The sequence below is a fragment of the Carya illinoinensis genome, chromosome 2, assembly GCF_018687715.1.
Source record: "Carya illinoinensis cultivar Pawnee chromosome 2, C.illinoinensisPawnee_v1, whole genome shotgun sequence".
In the NCBI taxonomy this organism is placed as follows: domain Eukaryota; kingdom Viridiplantae; phylum Streptophyta; class Magnoliopsida; order Fagales; family Juglandaceae; genus Carya; species Carya illinoinensis.
The window spans coordinates 13,003,087-13,029,028 of NC_056753.1; the positions used below are offsets into that span (position 1 = coordinate 13,003,087).

The 25,942-nt window shown below is 37.8% G+C and overlaps 1 protein-coding gene across 22 annotated transcripts in view; it reads left to right on the forward strand.

The window, feature by feature from the left end:
- The window catches only part of LOC122300135, a 55,396-nt gene that overhangs the window by 5,416 nt on the left and 24,038 nt on the right, over positions 1–25,942 (forward strand). For 17 of the 22 annotated variants that reach the window (XR_006239918.1, XR_006239917.1, XR_006239919.1 and 14 more), the window contains 9 exons: positions 1,160–1,477; positions 1,981–2,054; positions 2,179–2,272; positions 3,188–3,367; positions 4,657–4,792; positions 6,097–6,431; positions 18,589–18,729; positions 18,916–19,075; positions 19,181–19,225. Coding sequence is in view for 16 of the 22 variants with exons in the window: in XM_043110563.1 (XP_042966497.1) it covers positions 1,160–1,477; positions 1,981–2,054; positions 2,179–2,272; positions 3,188–3,367; positions 4,657–4,792; positions 6,097–6,431; positions 18,589–18,729; positions 18,916–19,075; positions 19,181–19,225 (1,483 nt within the window). In the remaining 6 variants the exon portion in view is untranslated. The remainder of the gene's footprint in view (positions 1–1,159; positions 1,478–1,980; positions 2,055–2,178; positions 2,273–3,187; positions 3,368–4,656; positions 4,793–6,096; positions 6,432–18,588; positions 18,730–18,915; positions 19,076–19,180; positions 19,226–25,942) is intronic. The other 5 variants (XM_043110572.1, XM_043110574.1, XM_043110573.1 and 2 more) reach the window with 4 other exon arrangements.

Consider the following 25,942-nt stretch of genomic DNA (forward strand, 5'->3'; position numbering starts at 1 on the left):
TTTATTGTAAAGTAGATTTGACATATTAGATTAAGTCATGTCAGTTTGTAAACTTCATTTTAAGAGATCTCTTTGTAGATGCAATAATTCTCTTATTCTATGTAGTCTAAGCACATTCATAAGACATCTTATTGAAGACAATACAATGTACACTAAACATACATGAACATCACCAACTAGGTCTCTCAGATTGCCTCGATTTGGAAGATTGTTCCAATATGCTTATGGTGGTGTATTTGGAGGGAGAGGAACAAAAGAAGTTTTGAAGATCAAGCGCAGTCAACGGAGGAGCTTAGAAGTCTATTTTTCAATACTTTAGTCCATTGGTTGATTGTAATTGATTTTCATGGCTTGTCATTTCATGATTTCCTTGTAGCTCTAAATTAAGCATGCATAGGCGTTGCTTTTGTATATGTCCCATACACTTGGGCTTTTGCCTATTCTTTTGATCAATAAAATCTTGTTTACTGATAAAAAAAGACAATAGATGTTATGGAGCCTATTTTACAGGCCTATCTTTCTCCCACTTTAGGCCTGAGAATTTGGGGCCCCAAAAGAATAGATCACTCCTTGGTTCAAAATGTTTTTATGCGAAGACATTTAAATTGTTCATATTAGCGCATGTTGTTTTGCTTCAATGGAGAATGTGGAAAGCTTATTTAACAGCTAACTCAAAAGTGCTTTCATATAGCCGAAATCATGATTTGTGTCATACACCCCCTTCCAATGAGTGATTTTATCAGACCGATTCCTTTCAAACTGATTACTGATCAATGTCTGATACTATTAGTGTTCTAAATTATTCTTATAAAAAATTAGTGCTCTAAATCAATATAGCTTGACCAGCCACTAGTGGCTCAACATGGACTTGTTTACACCCCTTGGCATGACTGTATGTAAATCCAATCAAGTTATACCCATGGGTTTTTAGAAGTATACATATTGAATTAGCAAAATGGTAGGATTGAGATTCCCCGCATTTATCTTCCTTCTGTATTTCTTCTATCCAAAACCTTATTTAAAATCCAGAACTTTCCAAGTTCAACATCTTGACAGACAATCAAATCAAAAGAGGTTGTTCTTGAACTTAATTTTTATGGTTACTGTTTTTGTCTCTATAAAACCAACTTTTCTTAAATTTTTCCGTAAATAATTGCAGGTGCTTGGACTCCATTGTTCATGCTGAACACAAAATAATTCTAGAAGAAATGCGTACTGATTATTTCTTTGCTCATTCAACGGGGAAAGAAGAAACATTTAATGAGGGTTCAGATAGTTCAGACAGACAATCTGTTACCAATGAGGAGGAGTTGGACAATGCTGGAGATGGCATTAATGGAGTTGGTAGCTTGGAGGGATATGAGAATGAAGATATTGAACTTGACACACCTATATCATTCATTCATGGTCTGGACTTGAGAAATCTGTTGGGCTCTTTGGACAAAAATGTAAAGAAATATTCTGATAGTGGATCCAGGTTCGTCACTAATTATCTTCAAGCAATTAGACTGTTTTCTAGTTATTGTGAAGTTAAATTCATTTATGAATTGAGCTTTGAAAGTACAAGTTGTATACTGTTGTGTGAACACTGCATAAACAATTCTGCTAGGCTCAGTCAATCTCGCGCACCCTTTGTGCACACTGATGATGTCAACAATTGTTTTATTTAAAAATAATAATTAAAAAATACGAAGACCATTGCCCCCAAATCTCTACCATTTTCACACTCGACAGAAGCTTGACGGACTACCAAATCTCCTCCACTGCTCTCAGATCAAACAGGTTGTTTAAAACCATGTAAGTTTAATTTTATGGCATTTTTAGCTGTGAACCAAGTCTTTCTATTTTTGCTGTGAACCAAGTCTTTCTATTTTTGCTGTTTGGGCGGAGGTAAGTGGGTCCGCATAATCCACTTCATCCACAGAATTGAAAAAACAAAGAAGTTATCAAGAAACTTCTCCTTTCTTCCATTCTCTGCAGATTCCATCTCTTCTTTCAACCCATGTTTATGAACTTTTGGCACAGTCAACTCCATAGATTAATGATTACGACAAGTAAGTTCCTCCAACGATTTTGGGTTTGTGATTCTTATTATTTTTCTCCGAAATTCCATAGTTTTCCCCCAATGATTTTGGCCGAGTTTACCTCCATTTTCTGATCAGTGGAGTGTTAAATAAGCAATGGCCACAGCAATGGCTTTGGCTACGGTTCACACAGATGCAGGAGAAGAAAAGAGAAAGAGAAGGGAATGGCTCACACCATTTCGTAAGGCGTAAGCTTCCCACAACGCGTCGTTTCATTTGTTACCTTGGCCTGTCAGATCGTTTTTGTGCGCAAGGTGTGCACGAAAACGACTGTCTTTAGGGTTTTCCCTGCATAAATGATGGCGGTTTGTTTTGTAACAGAAAAATGAAGATAAACTGAAAACAATAGATATCAGGGTAAGTTGTGACAGGGGCGTTAAAAACCTTTTCATGGCATATATCCTTGGTGCTTCCGGTTGTGGAATTTAAGATGCTGCACAATAGGCCTGGTTGGTGATGTTGAGTGGTAAAATAGGTTCAAAGCTACATAAAAGAGCCAATAATTAACTGCTTGTCTTCCTGGCAATGAATGTAAGTACATAAGGTCAATAAAAAAGGGAAACTATAAGGTAACCGAAATGCTATGTGTGTGTTTGCTCAAGCTCATTTGTGAAATAAACAAGAAAAAATAATTTTTAATTCATAGATAATTGGCATAAAAGAGTTTCTTAAGCTTTTTCAGTGCTAAATGATCAATTTTAAAGTGATATAAAAGGAATATTCCTTGAGGAAACCAGACAAAAATACTTATAAAAAACAATATTCATTGAGGAAAGTGCTATTTATGATAATTCTGATGAGATTCAATAAGGGCCTATATTTGAGATGGCTGTTGTACACTTCCTGAAAATACGAAAAGTTCCCAAATGTTAGTGATACTAGCACTATTTCTTACATTTTTTGATTTATTAATGGTGTTTCAGCTTCATGCTTTGGATGTTTAACTCATTATGCAAAATTTTTCTCAGATTTGCCGTTTCCACTCATTATAAATTTTAGTGCTACACTAATTCTTAGTTTTTATTCATTTATTTGATATTTTAATTGCTGTTCAGCTTCATTCTTGGGGTATATTTTAAGCTATTGTGCAAAATTGTTCACAGAGTTGCGATTGCCACTCGTTTCCAGCGTAATTTCATGCAACTTCTTTATGATGCCCAGTTTGAAGAGCTATCAGCCAGGGATCTGATGTTGACATCTGCCCTCAACACAGATTATCTCCTTACTTTACCAATATATGTTGATTGGAAGAAAGCATCTGAATCCAACGCAATAATATTCAGGTAATCTAGTATTTTTTGGATGTGTTTCGTCTTCATATTTCCCTAAAAAAGAAATTTTAGCAAGCCAAATGATGAAATTATTTAAGAAACAGCGGGTTTGAAGCATATGAGTTTATAGTTTTAGTTTCTGTATGAGAACTGTATTAAGGAAGCACCGACACAAACTCTAGATTTTATCTATAAATACAAATGCAACCACACATACTCACACCTAATATATATTGCTATATACACCTGGATATATTGTTATACATGAATATATGTCCATATAAACATAAAATATATAAATATATATGCATGCATGCGTTTTTAGTCCTATGGTCTCTAAAAGCTTCAAGAAGCCATGATATCTTGATATACAGAATCACTGACAGTTTAACTTGTATATTGAAAAATACATAGGGTACTTCTGCTATGTAATTGACTTATGGTTGCCTAGGGTACGTCCTTTACAAGGAATTTGCTTATTGTAACTTAGCAAATCAAATCCAGCTTTTACTTGACCAAATTAGCCGTATTTTAAAACTCTTTAGCTAACTATTTAGCTCAGAAGTACATTTGCATTAATCATAGTTAAGCATATTACATCTATTAAGGATTAGATGAATAAACTTTAGCCCAAATAGAATCTCCTTTGCTTGTGGAGGGTGAGATCATTGGTATAACACCCACTGATATATGTATAATTAGCCAACAAAAAAATGTGTATGATTGACAATATGCAATTGGATTGGGGTAAGATGGATGCTCAAATTACAAAATGCTAGGCATTCAAATATATATGGTAAAGTGAAGCTGATTAGTGTGATTTCATGATATAGAAAGTATAAAATTTAATGCTGGCCTAAGGTGCACTTGCGGAACTCTTTTCTTGGCAGCTCAAGTGGTAAAGGTCTTGGCCCTGGTGGTATGCTCCCTCTAGGTCTAAGGTTCGAATCCTCTTGGGTGCAAACAATTTCTAGGGGTCATTGGACTAGGAGAACTTCCCCTTGAATTACCCAAGGTATACTTGCGAGAAACTCTTTGCTGAGGGTTTGTGCACCCCTGGAATTAGTCGGGACTTTGTTCTCGGACACCAGGTGCCAATAAATAAAACAAAATAAAATAATGCTGGCCAGCAAAAAGGAGTAAACAGAGAAAAAAAGGTGAAGATCAAATATTTTGTGCAATAGCTTTCTATATAAAATGGCCAAGTCAATTCACTTTTTCCGCAATGGTCTTAATATTGGCAAGACGTTCTAGTGTGCAAAACTTCAGGTCATTAACATATCATCACTTTTTCGATGCAGGCGGGGATATGCAACTGAGAGGCAGAAGGGCCTCCTTATTGTGGAAAAACTTGATTACATACAGTCAAAACTTCTGCGAGGACTTTTCTTCATAATATCCAAGCCGTTAGGGAAACTTGGCAGCTGGATAGATGAGGTCATTCTGGAACTTATGTTTAAGTAGAAGGTGGAATGTATAAAGTGTAGAACAAGCTTGTATGCATACTACACAGGCACTGATGCCTTCATAATCATTTCTTTCTGTTGTCATCTTTATAGGGAATGGGCTCATATGGTGTTCACTACCACTTTATTACTTGCTAAATACTGTCAAGAGAGTTATGTGTACTACAGACAATCAAATCTTTGATAGTTGTACAAGCAGGTCTCTTTAAATGAAGCCACTAACAAAAGACAGGAAATCTTAAAATGTGTCAAGGAAATATGGTAAATTATGAACTTTGTTGTGTTGATAGGAGCAAATTAGCAATGAATAGAAAAATGAAAGGAATGCCTCTCATCATTCAATTTAATGCAATAAATGGTTATCAAATGTGAATAGTATTCTTTTAATCATCAGAAATGTCAATTGACTAGTATTTTGTTAGGGGCATGAACTGACTGTCATATGATATGCCTGCATTCAACTACTAGGGTAGGATTTAGTGGGGCGGCCACTCCCAGTTATGTAGCCCAGTAGACCAGTGTCAAAAAATAAAAGAGAGAAAATAACATTGTGAGTTGATGATTCAGCATATTTTTAATATAGAAAGACCACAAAAGGTAAGTTCAAAACTTTTCTGATTGTTAAGCATTCTTTTCACTTGTTGTATGTAAATTTTGCATGTGATTTTGGGCCTCACCCTTGTGTATGTAGTAAAAATTGCTCCATTTTCCTGCAATCACAATCTGGAATATAAACACCAATCACGGATAGAAACTAGGGAAACAGAAATCACATTGACTACTATGTGTGGATGGAGGAAGTAGAGAGGAAAACACTGGCCTCTTGGCTAGTCTGGTTGAACATTGAATTGTGTAATTTCCATAGATTTGGAATAAATGTGTTGTTCCACTGCACATGTACTGGGTCTTTGATCATTTCTATTGACCTGACTTAGAAACCCTTATCATTTAACATCTAAATGCATCAAATAGGTGTGGCTGCATAATAAACGTTGTAGCCTTTTTCTTAACCAAACATTGTAGCTTGTTGGTAGCTTTAAACAAGGGTAGCAATAAGATTTTCATGTCTGAAACTAATTGTTATGCAGTCAGAAAAGTCTTCTGGTCTTGTATATTGAAAAGGGACAATAGATTTTTTATTTTATTTTATTTTATGTGTTTTCATTGATGGGATTTTGAGGATTAGTTTCATGAAATTTTACATTGAGTTGTGTTCCTTTTCTCAATTTCAGACTATATCTTTTTAATGGGTTCCACTTATATTGCTCTGCACAGGCACTCAAAGTTGCCATCCAGACACAAGAAGTACAAGAGTGGACAAAGAGAATGAAGCTTTGGCTTGAAGAACTTTCAGTCTTTCCGCAATTATTACGTTATAGTCAAAATGCTTCTGATGATCTGCCTGGAGTACAGCAATTATCAGACAGGGACCTTCCTATTTGGCTAGCAGCACAGAGGGCAGTAAGTCGTTACGAAGGGATTTTGTCACCAGTTGGTCCCCGTGGAAGACTCCTGAGAAAATTGCTTTCATGGATTGGAGTAATCCCGGCTACACCTGAAGTGCCATATGAGAGTGATAGTGATAGTAATGCTTCCGAACCTTACAAGAGGTTTGCACCAATCACCAATTAAATTCCATTCTTCTAAAGTGGATGCTGTAGTAGTCTTTGTTTATTTAAGATATGAATGGATAAACTATCATAGGCTGCCCATTTTTACATATTTTGGTTGACCATTTGTTTCACCTACAAACTATATAGGTAGAGATCTTTTAGATATGAATTGTTAGAGCCGAATGAATACTATTTGTTGGATATCTTCAAAATTACTGTTAGCACCTTAGTCCTTCAATGGGAAAAAGAATAACCCGCATAGAATGGGTAAGTTATAATACTTATCACAACCCCTTTATGGTCCCAGCACACATTAGTCTTTGTGTGTAAGTTTGTGCATCGATCCTACAGCCTATGGCTACAGGGGTGACCGGTAAACTCATTACATATCTTTGGTGGACCACACCTTCATATAAACGTCCTTCAGTGTAATTGGCACACTCGCCCATCTCCAACACATAAATAGAGTGCACAAGGAATACGCAAAAGTGACTATAGGTAGCAAAACTCTTTTGTTTTTGGATAAATTCCGGGTGACCGATACTGGGCTTGGACAGTTTTTTTCTAAAATCGTCTTGGTTGTTCCTATGCCCTAGTGGGTTAGAAGATTACCAGTTTTTTTTTTCAGAGTTTCAGCAGCCCTCATATTGTGTAATCTTTAGGGTCTCATGCTTTTTTGAGCAGCTGTACAGCTCTGCATCTAGAAGATTTCTAGAGTTAAAGGTTTCCTGTTTTACACCAAAGTTCTTGGCAGCTTTTAATGGTGATTTTTCCTGATTAATACATCCCTAATTCTAGGTGATTTCCTATAAAATCTCCTGCCCCTAAAGCAGAAAACTTTCCTTTAAAGGAAGATCTTTCCTAGTTGATGTGAACCCCAATCGACTCGCTTTGAGACCTAACAATAATATTGGAAAAACAAACCCAAGAAAGCCAAAATCAAGTCTATGGATGGAGAATCTAGACCCGTTGAGAACTCGTTTCAAGAACCTAGATTAGATTAAAATCTAGACCCGTTGAAGAACCCGTCTCAAGAACCCAAATTACAAAGGAGGAACATTACAAAGGTTGTGATTTACTTTCGATAAGTTCAAACGTTCAATCAAGAACAAGAGGAGATAAACTCAACTCACAATGAATAAATTCATCAATTTCAATAATGTCTTACCTTCTCAAATGAGGCTACAAGTCGTTTAAATAAACAATCCTCCAAAACCCTAAGTGAGCCGCTGGTACTGTAGCGTGAACAGTGCCGCGATACAGTAACTTCTAAAACCCTAATCCACATAAAATAATAACTTTCCAAATAAGCCCTTGGCCAAAATACAAGACATTCCCAAAAACCATAGTTCATTAGAAATAAGACATATGTGTGGGTTGACATTCTCAAGCCCACTTATTCTAAACTAATAAAATAAACTCTTTTAATGAAATAAATAAGTTCAAGCCCTTCAATAACAATAGGCCCAAGTCGTGTCTTCCGTAGCGTATCACATGGATGAAAACTGAATCTTCTTCTCTTAAGCCCATCTTGAATATTGGGCTCTTGCAAGACTCGACCTAAGTGGATTGCACCAATCCTTACATTGCTTCCTTGCTCTTCTTAATTCTTGATTTTGTAATTGATCCTTAAGACTTGTTAAACACGTCTCAAGTGGATTGCACCTTCATCCATGCATAGCTTCCTTGATCTTTCTAGCTCTTGATCTTGTAATTGTCCCATCTGAAACTTGCAAAGGATCTTTACGACTTGGTCCACCTTGGAGCCCATCACTAGTTTGCTCCTAGGTGTTGACAGGTGCAGTCTTGAGGGTTTTGCCTAGGGTTTGACATTAAATCAAGCTATATCAGAATGGGACTTGAGACCATTTTTTAGATAGCTTTAAACAGAAATACTGAATCTATCAACTTTAAACAAAGGAATTCACTCAATATCTACATATAAGAAATATTCAACACAAAACATTTATGCAGGAAATAACTGGCCCATGGGCCTAAAGTTCGATGTTTGCCCCAAACCCAAAACCTAGAGATTCTATGGGCTCCAGTGTGACAAAGGTCATGGTGCTAGGTATCACATTGGCTACTTAATATAAGTGATTATTGGGAAGTTTCAAATTCACTGATCTTTTTGGAGTTATAGCACAGATGTGGCTAGTGTTTTGCTCGGGTCCTTACTTATGGTATTTGAGTCACCTTATAACGCAAGTCATGTGATACTCGAGCGCTGCATGGCATGGCCCTAACGTAGACATGACAAACTTAAGACGGGTTTGTAACACCCAATTCCACATTGGGAAAAGGAATGACTAAAATAGAGTGGGGATAAGTTATGAAGGTAGTCATGGGCACTACGTCTCACATTCGCATGTAGGTTAGGAAGTACGCCTTCTATGTTTTGTGAAGAAGCATTACATTTCATGTTTTTCACATTCTATGTTTTATATAGGTCCTCCTTAACCTATTGAAAAGTTTACATCGCAATGAAAATTGACCATTATCTACAAAATAGGTGATGCCATGATGGGCAGTACTCTTGCATAGTTTAACCTGAAAAGAAATCTATTTGTGTCTCATTTGTTACTTTCTTCCTTGAAAGGAGAAAATCATATCCAATATGTTAAAACCGACAATGAATTGATGTAACTGGATGAAACTTACAAGGTAGAGTACCGTCCCTTTTTGTACTTGTTTTCTTCTCGCGGAATCATAAATTATGATATATAGAGGAAAAATCAAGTGCTTACAAACAAAAAAGATATTCTATTTTGATTTGTAGTGGTTACCTCTCTAAGGAGATTCCATATTCAACTCTTTGTTAATGCAGCCATTGTTGGTGTAGTCGATAAACAAGAGAGAGAGAGAGAATACTTTGTTCTGATATTATTGATGAATATCCAACGATACATATACACAGAGTAGTGACCATTATACCCTCATACTATACATTTAATTACAACTATGTATTCCAACACTCCCCCTCAAGCTGGGGCATATATATCATATAAACTTAGTTCGGAATAAATAAACTTTAGCCGACTATGACAAAGTAGTTTGGTAAACAATCTGCAAGTTGATCAGCAGACTTCACAAAGGGTGTAGAAATGTCACCACTGAATATCTTATCTCAAATGAAGTGACAATCAATCTCAATGTGTTTAGTCCTCTCATGGAACATAGAATTAGACGCAATATGTACTGTAGCTTTGATTATCACAAAATAACTGAAGGGGGACAAGAGCTGGAAACCCAATCTCATAAAGAAAGTGTTGCAACCATGTCAGCTCACTAGCAGTGTGAGCCATTGCTTTGTATTCGGCCTTTGCGCTAGATCGAGCTACTACTGTTTGCTTCTTACTCTTCCATGTAACCAAGTTACTTCCTACAAAGGTACAATATCCAGTAATTGATCTTCCATCTGAAGGAGATCCTGCCTAATCAGCATCTGAAAAAGTTTCAATTCTAAGATGTCCATTTGGTTTATACAACAACCCAAGGCCAGAAGCTCACTTAAGATACCGAACAATATGGATTATAGCATCCCAATGTAAGACCCTAGACATTTGTAGAAATTGGCTCAATACACTTACTGCATAAGAAATATCAGGTCTAGTGATAGTCAGATAATTTAATTTTCCAACAAGTCTTTGATACCGACCTGGATCTCCAAACAACTCATCTTCCTCTTTCAAGAGTTTACGATTTGGATCCATAGGAGTGTCAATAGGCCGTGCACCCAACATGCCAGTTTCTTCCAAAAGATCAAGCACATATTTTCTCTGAGATAGGTTGGTACCCCTTTTAGATCTACTAACTTCGATTCCAAGAAAGTATCTAAGTTTACCCAAGTCTTTTGTTTAAAACTGCTCATGTAAAAATTGTTTCAGCCTGGCGATTCCAGCTGAACCACTCCCAGTAATTACAATATCATCTACATATACAATCAATAAGATATGACCTGCATCACTATGCAGATGAAATATCGAGTGGTCTGTTTGGCATCTATGAAGACTGAATGCCAATACACTATTAGAGAACCTCCCAAACCATGCTCGAGGAGATTGGTTCAAACCATATAATGCATTTTTTAACTTACAAATTGTACCTCGACACTCCCCCTGAGCAACAAAACCAGGTGGTTGCTCCATATACACTTCCTCATTTAAGTCACCATGTAGGAATGCATTTTTAACATCCAACTGAAATAAGGGCCAATCCAAAGTAGCAGCAAGAGAGATCAATACCCGAACAGATGAAATTTTGGCAACGGGGGAAAAAGTCTCGTCGTAATCAATGCCATAAATTTGAGTGTAGCCCTTAGCTACCAAGCGAGCTTTCAGACGTTCTACAAAGCCAGTAGGATAGAATTTGACTGTGTATACCCATCTACAACCAACAGATTGTTTTCCCGGCAGCAGAGGAACAAGATCCCATGTCCCATTATGGTGAAGAGCATCCATTTCATTTTCTATGGTTGTCCTCCATCTCGGATTAGATAAAGCATCCTGAACTGTCTTAGGAATAGAAACTTTTGACAGTTGAGAAGTAAAAGATGAAAAAGATGGAGACAAGGCATGACAAGAGACATATTGGCTAATCGAATGATGAGTAACACAAGAACGAGTACCTTTTCGGAGAGCAATAGGTGGAGATTCTGAAGCACTGAGTAACTCAGGGTCTGAAGACGAAGACAAAGTTGGTGGAGGCAGGGGAGTCGGGGTCCGTGAGCGACGCGAGTACACATGTAGAGGGACAAGAGAAGGCACTGAAGGGGGTTGGGTAATAGTGGGTGATTGTGGAGGAGAAAGGGTTAAAGTAGGTAATGATAGAGGATCACACTCAACAATCGAAAACATGTCTGAGAAATAGGGTATGGACTCAAAAAATGTGACATAAGCACTTGTGAAGTAGCGTCTAAGAGTAGGACTATAGCAGCGATATCCTTTTTGAGTTCAAGAATAACCAACAAAGAAACACTTGGTAGCACGTGGATCAAGTTTATCAAAGCCTTGGCCAAGATTATGAACATAGCAAATAGACCCAAAGATTTTGGGTGGAAGAGAAAATGATGGCAATGAGGGAAACAAGATGGAGAAGGGAGAGGAGCCATCGAGGACAAATGAAGACATATGATTGGTAAAGTGACACGCAGTAAGAATACCGTCACTCCAGAAACGTTTAGGAACATGCATGTGCAGTAAAAGTGCTCGGGTTACATCTAACAAATGACGATTTTTGCGTTCAGCCACCCCATTTTGTTGGGGTGTGTAAGAACATGAAGTTTGATGAACAATTCCCTTATTGCTTAAGTAAGCAGCAAAGGCATTAGAGTGATATTCTTTAGCATTGTCAGAACGCAAAACTTGAATTTTGTCTAAATTGAGTTTTAATTTCTTTTCGAAAGACTTTGAATATGGAAAGGAGTTCAGATTGTGCTTTCATCAGAAATAACCATGTCATACGAGAATAGTCATCAACAAATGTAACAAAATATTGAAACTTGTTTGATATAATGTTGAATGGTCCCCATATATCAGAGTGAACCAATGCAAAAGAACAAGATGCTCGATTATCAACTTGAGGTACAAAAGACACACGGTGGTGTTTACTAAGTTGACATGCTTCACAAGGAAAGGGAGGCACATTTCCAAGATCCCTAACTTGACGTTTCAGAAGAGAAATGGATGGGTGTCCAAGGCGGCAATGCCATTCAAAAGCGGAGGAGGAAGTGAGGGCTCGAGTGGGTGATTGCTCGACGTCGAGGTAATACAGACCACCAGTTTCATGCCCCGTGCCAATCTTCTTCCCCGTCTTGAGATCTTGAAAGATACATACAGAAGGAAAAAAGGTCACAGAACATTGAAGATTTTGAGTAATTTTACTAATGGACAGCAAGCTAAAGGGAAAACTAGGAGCATATAGAATAGATGACAGGGATATAGAATCAGTGAGTTTGGTGGATCCAATGCCTGTAACTTTAGCAAGAGAACCATTAGCAAGAGTAACCTTCTTGGGAAATGACATAGTACCTAACTCAAATAAGGAATGGGACAAACCGGTTAGATGTTCATTAGCTCCTGAGTCGATGATTCATGGATTTTGGGTAGATAAGACAAGACATGTGGATGCTGTACCTGGTTGGGTGAGAGTAGCTCTACAAGATGAAGCCGCTCGTGTGACTAAAAACTGATCATACTCATCCTTCAATATGTTGACCATCTCTGGAAGCAAGTTGGAACTCGTTGTCTGTGATGTAGAGTCTTGGCAAATGGCTTGATTAGCGGACCCAGATGGTCTACCATGTAGATCCCAACAATAGTCCACCGAGTGGTTAGTTTAACCACAATGGGTGCACTTACAAGATTCGCGACCTCGAGTGCGATTACCTCTGGCATCACGTCCCCCATGTGCACCTCTACCACCCTAGCCTCCATGCCCACCAGGAGCAACATAGGAGGCAACTAAAGTGGATTTCTCATTACTCTGGTCAGAAGACAACTAAGATCTAGGTCCAGATAATGTGGCTGGCTGAAGTCGACAGAACACATCAAGAAATGAGGGGAGCTATGGGCTTGCCAAAATTTGAGAGCGCACCGACTCATACTCAGGTTTTAGGCCAACTAGAAACCGAACAACATTGAACTCTTCACGTTGTTTTAGCATAATTGAAACATTAGAAGTGAAAGGTTGATAAATTTTGAGTTTCTCACATATGCTCATCACCTGAGAATAATACTCTTCCCGGCCCAAAGCACCCTGTTCCAACCCAAAAAATTGTTGACACAACTCATAAATACGAGTTGTGTTTCCAACACCCGAGTACATCTGTTTGAGATGTCTCCATATCTCTTGAGCAGTGTCAAAGAGTACTAAACTAGCACAAATATTAGGCTTAATACTAGTCAACATCAAGGAGCAGATTTGAGCATCTTCTTGCTCCCATTGAGCAAAGGTAGAACTAGTTGAATCAGGCATTGAATCAACCAAGCGGGTACGACAAAGACCCTTACCTTTCAAAAACATTTCAACAGATTTTGACCACAATATGTAGTTTTTTCCATTCAATTTCACCGTAGCCATAGGCATATTAACGTTTGGTGCAATAGATAATGACTCAAACTTAGCCTCCATGGAGAAAAATACGAGAATATGGATCAAAAAACAAACAAATACACGCTGGAAAAATAGAAACCAGCTCAACAAACCAAATCTTGGATCTGTACGGCTGAAAAACAGTCTATACCGGTCAAAACATCGAATTTTAGGGCCTATTTCGGCTTGTATTGGGTCTGAACCGGTTCTATATCGGGCTGAACCAGCTTGTATCGGCCCTGTTTTGGCCTGTACCGGCCGGTACCAGATTCGGGCGTATCGGATCCAAGAATATAATCAAAACCGCAAATAAGCTATTCCTAGCCAGGAATAGGGAAAGCAGAATTACTGTATACCTATTGCCAAACAGGTGCTATTCCAGATAGGAATAGGTTCTTATTCCAGATTGGGGGCATGCACAACCACGCATAAGATAGTGGGAACTTGCAACCAAACGCCCTGAGACTCCTTCTTCGGCCGGCAATACACCGTCCTTCCTGCAGCTGATGGAGACGAAAACTCACCGGAGTGGACAGACCACGCTGGCGACCTCGATTCCAATGTCCATTACCGGAGATAACCCCTTATGTCACTGGAAAAACACTTGGGAAGGAGCTGCCGGCCGAAACTTCAGCCGAAACTTCACAGCACCACCAACGACCAACGGCAACCACCAGCACCCACCGGAAAACACCACTGACTCTGTCACACAACCACCACCGACTACTCACCGCTCTGATACCATGTAGTCGATAAACAAGAGAGAGAGAGAGAGAGAATACTTTGTTCTGATATTATTGATGAATATCCAACTATACATATACATAGAGTAGTGACCATTATACCCTCATACTAAACATTTAATTACAACTATGTATTCCAACAACTGGAAAGTTTCCAAAATCTGCCTAGTCAACTCTGCCGTATTCTATGAGATATTGGCTGTAAATGTGTGAATATTCTAGGAGATTTAGTTTCCTTAGAAGTTAGCATTTAATTTATTCTTTCCTTTTTTTTCTTCTATTGTAATCTATATATACTGTCTTGTTCCTATGTGACGAATTCAATGAGAATCATTCCTACCAATTACTCTCTCATTCTAGATGGTATCAAGAGCAAGGTTCCTTTTCTGATTCATCTAAAAACCCTATTCCCTCTGGCGGCTCAAATCAGCCATTGCAGTAGTACTTCACAATTTTTTCAATCTTATTACCCTTGTCCTGGTAAGAAAAAAGTCAGAATTGCAGATGGAAGTTTCTCGTCCATTGCAAGAACAGGTTCTGTCCAAATCTCTTAGAAAATTGAACTAAAATCTGTCCTTCATGTTCCTAAACTTGTTGGTAATTTGTTGCCTGTTAGTAAACTCTCACGGGATTCTAACTGTCGTGTCATATTCTATGATTCCCATTGTGAATTTCAAGACCAACTTTCAGGGAGGATGATTGGCCAGGCTAGAATGATTGATGGACTCTATTATTTTGATGAGTCCCTATTCAACATTAAACAAGCTAAGGGTTTGAATAGTTGTAGTACTCGTTCAGTGCCTCTACGAGAACAAATTATGCTTTGGCATCTTAGACTTGGACATCCTAGTTTTCTCTATCTAAACATTTGTTTCCCAGCTTATTTAAAATTGTTGATTGCAACTCTCTTCATTGTGAAACTTGTCATTTATCCAAGAGTCATCGGAACACTTATCAATCAAAATGTTATCGTGCTTCAAAACCTTTTTATTTAATTTATAGTGATGTTTGAGGTCCCTAAAAAATCACTACTGCATCTGGAAAAAAATGGTTTGTGATGTTTATTGACGATTATACACGGTTGTGTTGGGTGTATTTGATGAGTGATAAATCTGAAGTTGAAAAACTATTCAAGGTTTTTTATCATATGGTTGAAAATCAGTTCCAAACACAAACAAGTATTCTTAGAACTAATAATAATACTAAATACTTAAACAAATGTTTAGGAATTTTTTTTGTCAGAAAAAGGTGTTCAACATCAATCTACTAGTCATGACACCCCACAACAAAATAGTATTGTGGAGAGAAAAAATCGTCATTTATTAGAAGTTGCATGTGCCCTAATGTTTTCTATGCATGTTTCTAAATATTTATGGGGTGATGCTATTTTGACTGCTTGTTATCTCATTAATAGGATGCCTACAAGTGTTTTGAAATATGACACTCCTTTAGCCTGCCTAAAGGAGCTTTTCCCTACTTGTCGAGTAACATCAGATTTACAACTAAAAGTTTTTTAGTGCGCTGTTTTTGTTCATATACCAGCCCATCTTCAGTCCAAACTTGACCCTAGGGCAGAAAAATGTATTTACCTCATATATGCTCCTAATAAGAGAGGGTACAAATGTTTAACCCTATTATAAAGAAAACTCACATTAGTATGGATGTATTTTTCCTTGAAAAACAGCCTTACTTTAGCCATAACCATCTTCAGGGGTAGAAAGAGGAATGAAGATGAGTTTTGGCAAACGTCTAATCTTTTTCCTAATGTTTTCATTGACACTGACATGAACATCCACACTCATTCTTTAGAAGGTCAGGAAACAGAAAATTTATCTAGTGAAAATAATGGAAATCCGAGTCTACCTGTACAAGGCAAAAGTGATTCACAACCAGAGGGAGAAATACTACCAGAGATTATCTCATCTGAACTTTGTGTTTATACTAGAAGAAGAGATCGTCAGAATAATAGAAATCCTTCGTCCAATCCGAAGCAAAGTCAATCATCATCACCTCTACAAGTTGGTCCTTCCAATACACCAAGTAACTCTTCCACTCCTACTCCTTTTGTTGACAATTCCGCTGATCTAGATTTACCTATAGCCCTTAGGAAAGGAGTTAGAACCTGCACCACACATCCTATTGCCAAACATCTATCCTATCAATGACTCTCTGATACTCATAAGGCCTTTACATCCAATATTTCTCTTCTTTTTATTCCAAGAACCATTCAGGAAGCCTTGGATCACCCGGAACAGAGATTGACTGTTCAAGAAGAGATGAATGCACTAATTGCTAATGGCACTTGGGAAATTGATGATCTACCAGAGGGAAAGAAGACTGTGGGCTATAAATGGGTATTTACAGTCAAATTTAAGGTTGATGGTAGTTTAGAAAGGTACAAAGCAAGACTTGTGGCAAAGGGGTTCACTCAAACCTATGGAATTGACTACTAGGAAACTTTTGCTCCCATAGCCAAGATGAACTCAATCCGTGTGTTACTATCCCTAGCAATCCATTCCAACTGGCCCTTGTATCAATTAGATGTGAATAATGCTTTCTTAAATGGGGACTTAGAGGAGGAAGTTTTATAGATCAACCACTAGGATTTGAAGGCAAAGAAGGCAAGGGGAAGGTGTGCAGATTGAGGAAGTCTTTGTATGGACTCAAGCAATCTCCTAGAGCTTGGTTTGAATGCTTTGGAAAGGTGATAAAGAGTCACGACTATTGCTAAGGTCAAGCTGACCACACTATGTTCTATAGACACATTGGTGGAGGTAAAGTAGATATATACTTATTGTCTATGCTGATGATTTTATTTTAACAGGGGATGATAGCAATGAAATTGAGAGATTAAAGAAGATTCTTGCTAAGGAGTTTGAAATCAAAGACTTTGGGTAACTTGAAATTTTTTCATGGCATGGAGTTTGCAAGGTCAAAGAAAGGTATATTTGTTTCCCAACAAAAATATGTTCTTGATTTACTTGGAGAAACATGTTTATTAGGGTGTAAAGCTGCAAAAACACCTATAGAGCCGAATCTAAGACTCCAACCAGCTAAACTTGAAGAAGTAATCAATAGAGAACAATACCAAAGATTGGTAGGGAAACTCCTGTATCTCTCTCACACACGGCTTGATATAGCCTTTGCAACAAGTGTGGTAAGCCAGTTTATGCACTCACCAGAACCTGAACATTTTGATGTTGTATACAAAATCCTAAGGTACCTAAAGGGGACTCCAGGTAAAGGCTTATTGTTTGGAGGTCATGGGAGTTTACAAGTGGAAATACACATTGATGCAGATTGGGCTAGAACTGTCACTGATAGGAGATCAACTTTTGGCTATTGCACATTTGTTGGAGGAAATTTAGTAACATGGCGCAGCAAGAAATAGAATGTGGTGGCAAGGAGTAGTGTAAAGGCTGAGTTTAGGGTTGTTACTCGTGGAATTTGTGAAGCACTGTGGATTAAAAGATTGCTAGAAGAGTTGAAAGTTACTAGTTCATCACCAATGAAATTGTATTGTGATAATAAAGCTGCAATAGCTATTGCTCACGATCAAGTTCTTCATGATAGAACCAAACATGAGGAGGTGGACAAGCATTTTATCAAGGAGAAAATAGATAGTGGGGTAATCTGTTTGCCCTGTATTTCTACAGCTGAGCAAGTAGTAGATGTACTTACAAAGGGACTTCCAAAGAAACAGTTTGAAAACTTAATCAGCAAGCTGGCAATGGAAGACATCTTTAAACCAGCTTGAGGGGGAGTGTTAGAAAGTTTTCAAAATCTGCCTAGTCAACTCTGCCGTATTCTAGGAGATATTAGCTGTAAATGTATGAATATTCTAGGAGATGTAGTTTCCTTAGAAATTAGCATTTAATTTATTCTTTCCTTTTTTTCTTCTGCTGTAATCTATATATACTACCTTGTACCTATGTTACAAATTCAATGAGAATCATTCCTACCAATTACTCTCTCATTCTAGGGCCATACATAGACCATGGTATAGAACTCTCTCAGGATTTAGTAAAGAAAATGATTTCTTTCGCTGATTATGCTGTGTAAGTTCTCTTTATTGGATTTATGTGAGAAATTAAACTACAAGTAAGAATATTAACTGATGCATAGTACATATATGGGTGCGCACTTTGCAAGTAAACATTTATATGCCAGGATGGAGAGATAGAAGGTTATGAATTTTGCTTGCCAATAAATAATTCGGAAGTAAATGTCTACTATTATTTTAGCATTTTTTTTCTATTTTCTGTTTAATTATATGTCATTTAAGGATACACTCATTCTCTGTAATGACCAAATTGTAGAACTCACACAGGCCTATTTTTTTGTCAAGGATATCACTTAGTGATATCTGGAGACCAGCTAAAAGGAAATACTGTGGCAACAATTTCTGGAAGATGTTTCAAACTTCCATTTCTATTCTTTTCTCACAGTCAATTCTCCAGGTATTTTTCATGTATATGCTGCTCTGCTTCTATTCAGAAGGTTGTTTTTAGGTGTTCGCTATGCAAAATCAACTTAAGATAGCAAGATTAGCTTTTACCCATTTCTTGGTTGTCAAACTTCTGTGTATGATTTGAGAAATTAACTAGTGACCTAAACTTTCATGGATTGAAAATGTCAATTTCCAGTCCATGTTCTAAAATTGTGTTGACAAATCAGGAGCCAGCATTCCAAGAATTGATTTTACTTTATACCAAAGAAGATAGCAAGGGCGATCCTGAAATTAGAGATGAGGTTTCATCATTGCAGTTAAAGATCTATGAAAGAATTCCAATCCCGGATTTACCAGTAAATACATCTCATGCGATTTATGGTTCTTTACCATCTGCCACATTTGTTTTTGTAATTTTGACAGTGATGAATCTGTCCATTTTTTGTCAATTTTCTTTGTAGGTCGTCTTCCCCCACAAAAAGCTCTCTTTCCGTATCATTGACACGGTATGAGTTGTTTAGATTGTTGACATGTTTGAAAGTTTCTACAATTGACTTCTGTGAATAATTTGCGTTGAAGAATGTAAAGCTGCTTGCAGTACTTGTAATGCTTTTCATCGAGTACATAGCATATCGGTATCAATCTTTTAAAAGGCTATGCTTATATCAAGTAAGAACACAGAGTATGACTTCCAAGAAGTCATACCAAGTGGAACACACTCCAACAGTTTCATATTAACAGGAATATGATGCTGTCCTGGGAATGGCATCAGGTGTATTATGCAACATGCCAACTATTTTATCATTCATGGCATCACTTAAGTATGTTTACGAGTCATGGATGAGTGCCTATCAATTTTGTGATTCATAAGTGAATGCTTTGGGTCATATCGCAGGCTGTTTGAATTTGTAAATGCATGCACTTGTAAATAGAGCACTGAGCATTGTACAACTATATGCTAAGATTTTGGCACAAAACATTATTCCTAGACTCCATTTCATGTTATACATCCATGTATGCACATATTTCATGTCTTTGGCATTTAAAGAGTACATGTAATTCACAAAGCGGTAGCCGATTGACCATTGTGGGGTTGCCGCCCATGATGCATTGCAAACTTTATGAGCTTTTAGAGTAAAATTAACGCTTTCGTGATTAAAACTAGACCTCTAGGGTCATTGAGGGTTGTTAACAGAAAACCTTAAAACTTTAGTGAGGTTTTGACAAATGTTTCAAAGAATTATTCCCATGTTTAAAGAATGCACATGGTTCAAACTTTCTCTTTTTGATGATATGAATGCCGTATGACAATAACTAAATGAAGTCCAATTAGTCTAATATGCTTGTCAAGATTAGGGTAGAGAAAATGAAGGGCAAACCAAAAACATTTCCTACCCTCTCGCTATTGCATTAGGTATACCTCAGCTTAAATTTTACATTTATACTGCTCATTGGGTATTATGCCCTCTAACACTCCCTCAAGCTGGAGCATACATGGAACAAATTGGGTTTGAGTGTTGAGAAGTGTTGAGGTATGTTGTGAATAGTAGTGAAAAAGTAGGTGAAAAGTAATAATAAAATATTGAATAGTAGTAAAAAGTAGGTAAAAAGTAATAATAAAGTAACGAATAGGAGTAGAGTATGTTGAGAAGTGTTGAGGTATTCTCAATACCCAAACACAGGATGTTGAGTAATAATCTTAGCCAACTATGGCATAAGGACTTGGGGGATGTTTGGAAATAATTTCCATCTCATCCCATCCTATCTCATCTTATCCCTTCTATTTCTAAACATCATTTAAAGACAGACACGTTCAAACTAATCATAACTTTTCAAAATTAATTATTATAGCTTTCCCAAACTTTCAAGCAAAATGAAAAAAACAATTTGACTTTTTCAAATTCCAAAAACAAAACTTATATTAAAAAATTATATTCTAACAATATTTTATCTTATAATATTTTTTATTCAATTTTTTCTCTCCACTTTCCTGAAACCCAATAAATATTTAATTCAAAATATCTCACTACTATTCACAAACAATCTTGCTACTATTTACAAATTTTCATTTCATCTCATTTCATTTCCCAAGCATCTCCCTAGTAAATACATCTGCAAGGTTTTCTACAGACTTCACAAAAGGTATAGTGTAGACACTTATGGAGGGAAAATAGATCACATTAATTATTCACTGATGTACAACAACATATATATACCACATGCAATTGACTATTATACCCTCACAATTTATACTTATGACAATCATGTCCTCTAACACTCCTCCTCAGCTGGGGTATATATATCATATAAACCCAGCTTGAAACAAATAAGCTTTAACCAACTCCAACACAAGGACTTGGTAAACATATCTACAAGTTAATTAGCAGACTTCACAAAAGGTGTAGAAATGTCACCACTTAGTACATTATCTTGAATAAAGTGACAATCAATCTATATGTGTTTAGTCCTCTCATGGAACACACGATTAGAGGCAATGTGCACGGTAGCTTGATTATCACAAAATAACTGAAGAGGGATAGGAGCTTGAAACCCAATCTCTTGAAGGAAGTGTTGCAACCATGTCTACTACCAGTGAGTTGTTGCCCTGCATCCAGCTTTTGCACTAGACCGAGCTACTACTGCTTGTTTCTTACTCTTCCATGTAACCAAGTTACCTCCCACAAGGGTACAATATCTAGTAGTAGATTCTGAAGGGGATCTTGCACAATTAGCATCTAAAAAGGTTTCAACCCTAATATGTTTATTTGGTCGATACAACAATGGCCAAGGACTTGCTTAAGATAACGAAGAATATGAATTACAACATCCCAATGTGAGACCCTAGGCATTTGTATAAATTGACTCGGTACACTCACTGCATAAGAGATGTCCGGTCTAGTTATAGTGAGATAATTCAATTTTTCAACAAGTCTTTGATACCTACCTGAATCCCCTTCCCCTTTCAAGAATTTATGATTTGGGTCCATAGGGGCGTGAATAGGTCGTGCACCCAACATGTTGGTTTCTTTCAGAAGGTCAAGTACATATTTCCTCTTAGATAGGTTGATACCCATTTTAGATCTAATGACTTCAATTCCAAGGAAATATCTAAGCTTGACCAAGTCTTTTGTCTAAAACTAATAATGTAAAAACTGTTTCAGTCTAGCAACTTCAGTAGAGTCACTCCCAATAATTACGATGTCATTCACATATACAACCAATAAATGTGACCTGCATCACTATATAGGTGAAATACCGAATGGTCTGTTTGGCATCTATGAAAACCAAATGCCAATGCAGCATCAGAAAACTTCCCAAACCATGCTTGAGGAGATTGTTTCAAACAATATAATGCCTTTTTTAACTTGTATACAATACCTCTATTCTCCCCCTGAGCAACAAACCCAGGTGGTTGCTTGATATAAACTTGTATACAATACCTTGATTCTCACTGACTTTATTTCATGAAAGTATCTTCATAATCAATGCCATATGTTTGAGTGTAATCCTTAGCAACCAAGCAAGTTGTCAGACGTTACACTGAACCATCGGGATGAAATTTGATTGTATATACCCATTTATACCCAACAGGTTGCTTACCAGGTGGTAGTGGAACAAGATCCCATGTCCCATTATGGTGAAGGGAATCCTTTTCATTTTTCATAGCTATCCTTCATCCCAGATCAGATAAGGATCCTGAACTGTCTTGGGAACATAAAGTTTTGAAAGTTGAGAAGTAAAACATGAGAATGAATGAGAGATAAGGCATGATATGAGACAAATTGACTAATCGGATGTTGAGTAATACTAGATTGAGTACCTTTGCGGATAGCAATAGTTGGAGAGTTTTAAGTACTAGGTAACTCAAAATCTGAAGATGGAGACACGATTGGTGGAAGCATGGGAGTCGGCGGCCGCAAGTAACGAGAGTAAACCTATAAAGGAACTGGGGGAGGCATTGAGGAGGTTGGGTAAGGTTGGGTGAGTGTGAAGAAGAAAATGTAAGAGTAGCTAATGGTAGAGGATCACACTCAACACTCAAAGGTGTGTTCAAGAAATAGGGTATGGACTCTGTAGTCGATAAACAAGAGAGAGAGAGAAAACTGTATTGTGTTTTATTAATGAGTAATCAACTATACATATACAAGTAGTGACCATTATACCCTCACACTATACATTTAATTACAATATGTATTCCAACACTCCCCCTCAAGCTGGGGCATATATATCATACAAACCTAGCTTGGAACAAATAAACTTTAGCCGACTATGACAAAGTGGTTTGGTAAACACATCTGCAAGTTGATCAGCAGACTTCACAAAGGGTGTAGAGATGTCACCACTGAATATCTTATCTCGAATGAAGTGACAATCAATCTCAATGTGTTTAGTCCTCTCATGGAATACAGGATTAGACGCAATATGTACTGCAGCTTGATTATCACAAAATAACTGAAGGGGGACAGGAGCTGGAAACCCAATCTCATGAAGAAAGTGTTGTAACCATGTCAGCTCACTAGCAGTGTGAGCCATTGCTCTGTATTCGGCCTCTGCACTAGATCGAGCTACTACTGTTTGCTTCTTACTCTTCCATGTAACCAAATTACCTCCTACAAAGGTACAATATCCAGTAGTCGATCTTCTATCTGAAGGAGATCCTGCCCAATCAGCATCTGAAAAAGCTTCAATTCTAAGATGCCCATTTGGTCTATACAACACCCCAAGGCCAGGAGCTCGCTTAAGATACCGAAGAATATGGATTACAGCATCCCAATGTGAGACCCTAGGCGTTTGTAGAAATTGGCTCAGTACACTTACTGCATAAGAAATATCAGGTCTAGTGATAGTCAGATAATTTAATTTTCCAACAAGTCTTTGATACCGACCTGGATCTCCAAACAACTCACCTTCCTCTTTCAAGAGTTTACGATTTGGATCCATAGGAGTGTCAATAGGCCGTGCACCCAACATGCCAGTTTCTTCCAAAAGATCAAGCACATATTTTCTCTGAGATAGATTGATACCCTTTTTAGATCTACTAACTTCGATTCCAAGAAAGTATCTAAGTTTAACCAAGTCTTTTGTCTGAAATTGATCATGTAAAAATTGTTTCAGCCTGACGATTCCAGCTGAATCATTCCCAGTAATTACAATATCATCTACATATACAATCAATAAGATATGACCTGCATCACTATGCAGATGAAATACCGAGTGGTCTGTTTGGCATCTATGAAGACCAAATGCCATTACACTATCAGAGAACCTCCCAAACCATGCTCGAGGAGATTGTTTCAAACCATATAATGCCTTTTTTAACTTGCAAACTGTACCTCGACACTCCCCCTGAGCAACAAAACCAGGTGGTTGCTCCATATACACTTCCTCATTTAAGTCACCATGTAGGAATACATTTTTAACATCCAACTGAAATAAGGGCCAATCCAAATTAGCAGCAAGAGAGATCAATACCCGAACAGATGAAATTTTGGCAACGGGAGAAAAAGTCTCGTCGTAATCAATGCCATAAATTTGAGTGTAACCCTTAGCTACCAAGCGAGCTTTCAGACGTTCCACAGCGCCAGTAGGATGGAATTTGACTATGTATACCCATCTACAGCCAACAGATTGTTTTCCCGGCGGCAGAGGAACAAGATCCCATGTCCCATTATGGTGAAGAGCATCCATTTCATTTTCCATGGCTGTCCTCCATCCCGGATCAGATAAAGCATCCTGAACTGTCTTAGGAACAGAAACTTTTGACAATTGAGAAGTAAAAGATGAAAAAGATGGAGACAATGCATGACAGGAGACATATTGGCTAATCGGATGTTGAGTAACACAAGAACGAGTACCTTTTCGGAGAGCAATAGGTAGAGATTCTGAAGCACTGAGTAACTCAGGGTCTGAAGACGGAGACAAAGTTGGTGGAGGCAATGGAGCTGGGGTCCGTGAGCGACGCGAGTACACCTGTAGAGGGACAAGAGAAGGCACTGAAGGAGGTTGGGTAATAGTGGGTGACTGTGGAGGAGAAAGGGTTAGAGTAGGTAATGGTAGAGGATCACACTCAACAACCGAAGATGTGTCTGAGAAATAGGGTATGGACTCAAAAAAAGTGACATCAGCACTTGTGAAGTAGCGTCGAAGAGCAGGACTATAGTAGCGATATCCTTTTTGTGTTCGGGAATAACCAACAAAGAAACACTTGGTAGCACGTGGATCAAGTTTATCAAAGCTTGGGCCAAGATTATGAACATAGCAAACACACCCAAAGATTTTGGGTGGAAGAGCAAAGGTTGGCAATGAGGGAAACAAAATGGAGAAGGGAGATGAGCCATCGAGGACAGATGAAGGCATACGATTGATAAGGTGACACGCAGTAAGAATACCATCACTCCAAAAACGTTTAGGAACATGCATGTGCAATAAAAGAGCTCGAGTTACATCTAACAAATGACGATTTTTACGTTCAGCCACCCCATTTTGTTGGGGTGTGTAAGAACATGAAGTTTGATGAACAATTCCCTTATTGCTTAAGTAAGCAGCAAAGGCATTAGATTGATATTCTTTAGCATTGTCAGAACGCAAAACTTGAACTTTTTGTCCAAATTGAGTTTTAATTTCCTTTCGAAAGACTTTGAATATGGAAAGGAGTTCAGATCTTGCTTTCATCAGAAATAACCATGTCATACGAGAATAGTCATCAACAAATGTAACAAAATATTGAAACTTGTTTGATACAATGTTGAATGGTCCCCATATATCAGAATGAACCAATGCAAAAGAAGAAGATGCTCGATTATCAACTCGAGGTACAAAAGACACACGGTGGTGTTTACTAGGTTGACATGCTTCACAAGGAAAGGGAGACACATTTCCAAGATCCCTAACTTGACGTTTCAAAAGAGAAAGGGATGGGTGTCCAAGACGGCAATGCCATTCAAAAGCGGAGGAGGAAGTGAGGGCTCGAGTGGGTGACTGCTCGACGTCGAGGTAATACAGACCACCAGTTTCATGCCCCGTACCAATCTTCTTCCCCGTCTTGAGATCCTGAAAAATACATACAGAAGGAAAAAATGTCACAGAACATTGAAGATTTTGAGTGATTTTACTAATGGACAGCAAGCTAAAGGGAAAACTAGGAGCATATAGAACGGATGACAGGGATATAGACTCAGTGAGCTTGGTGGATCCAATGCCTGTAACTTTAGCAAGAGAACCAT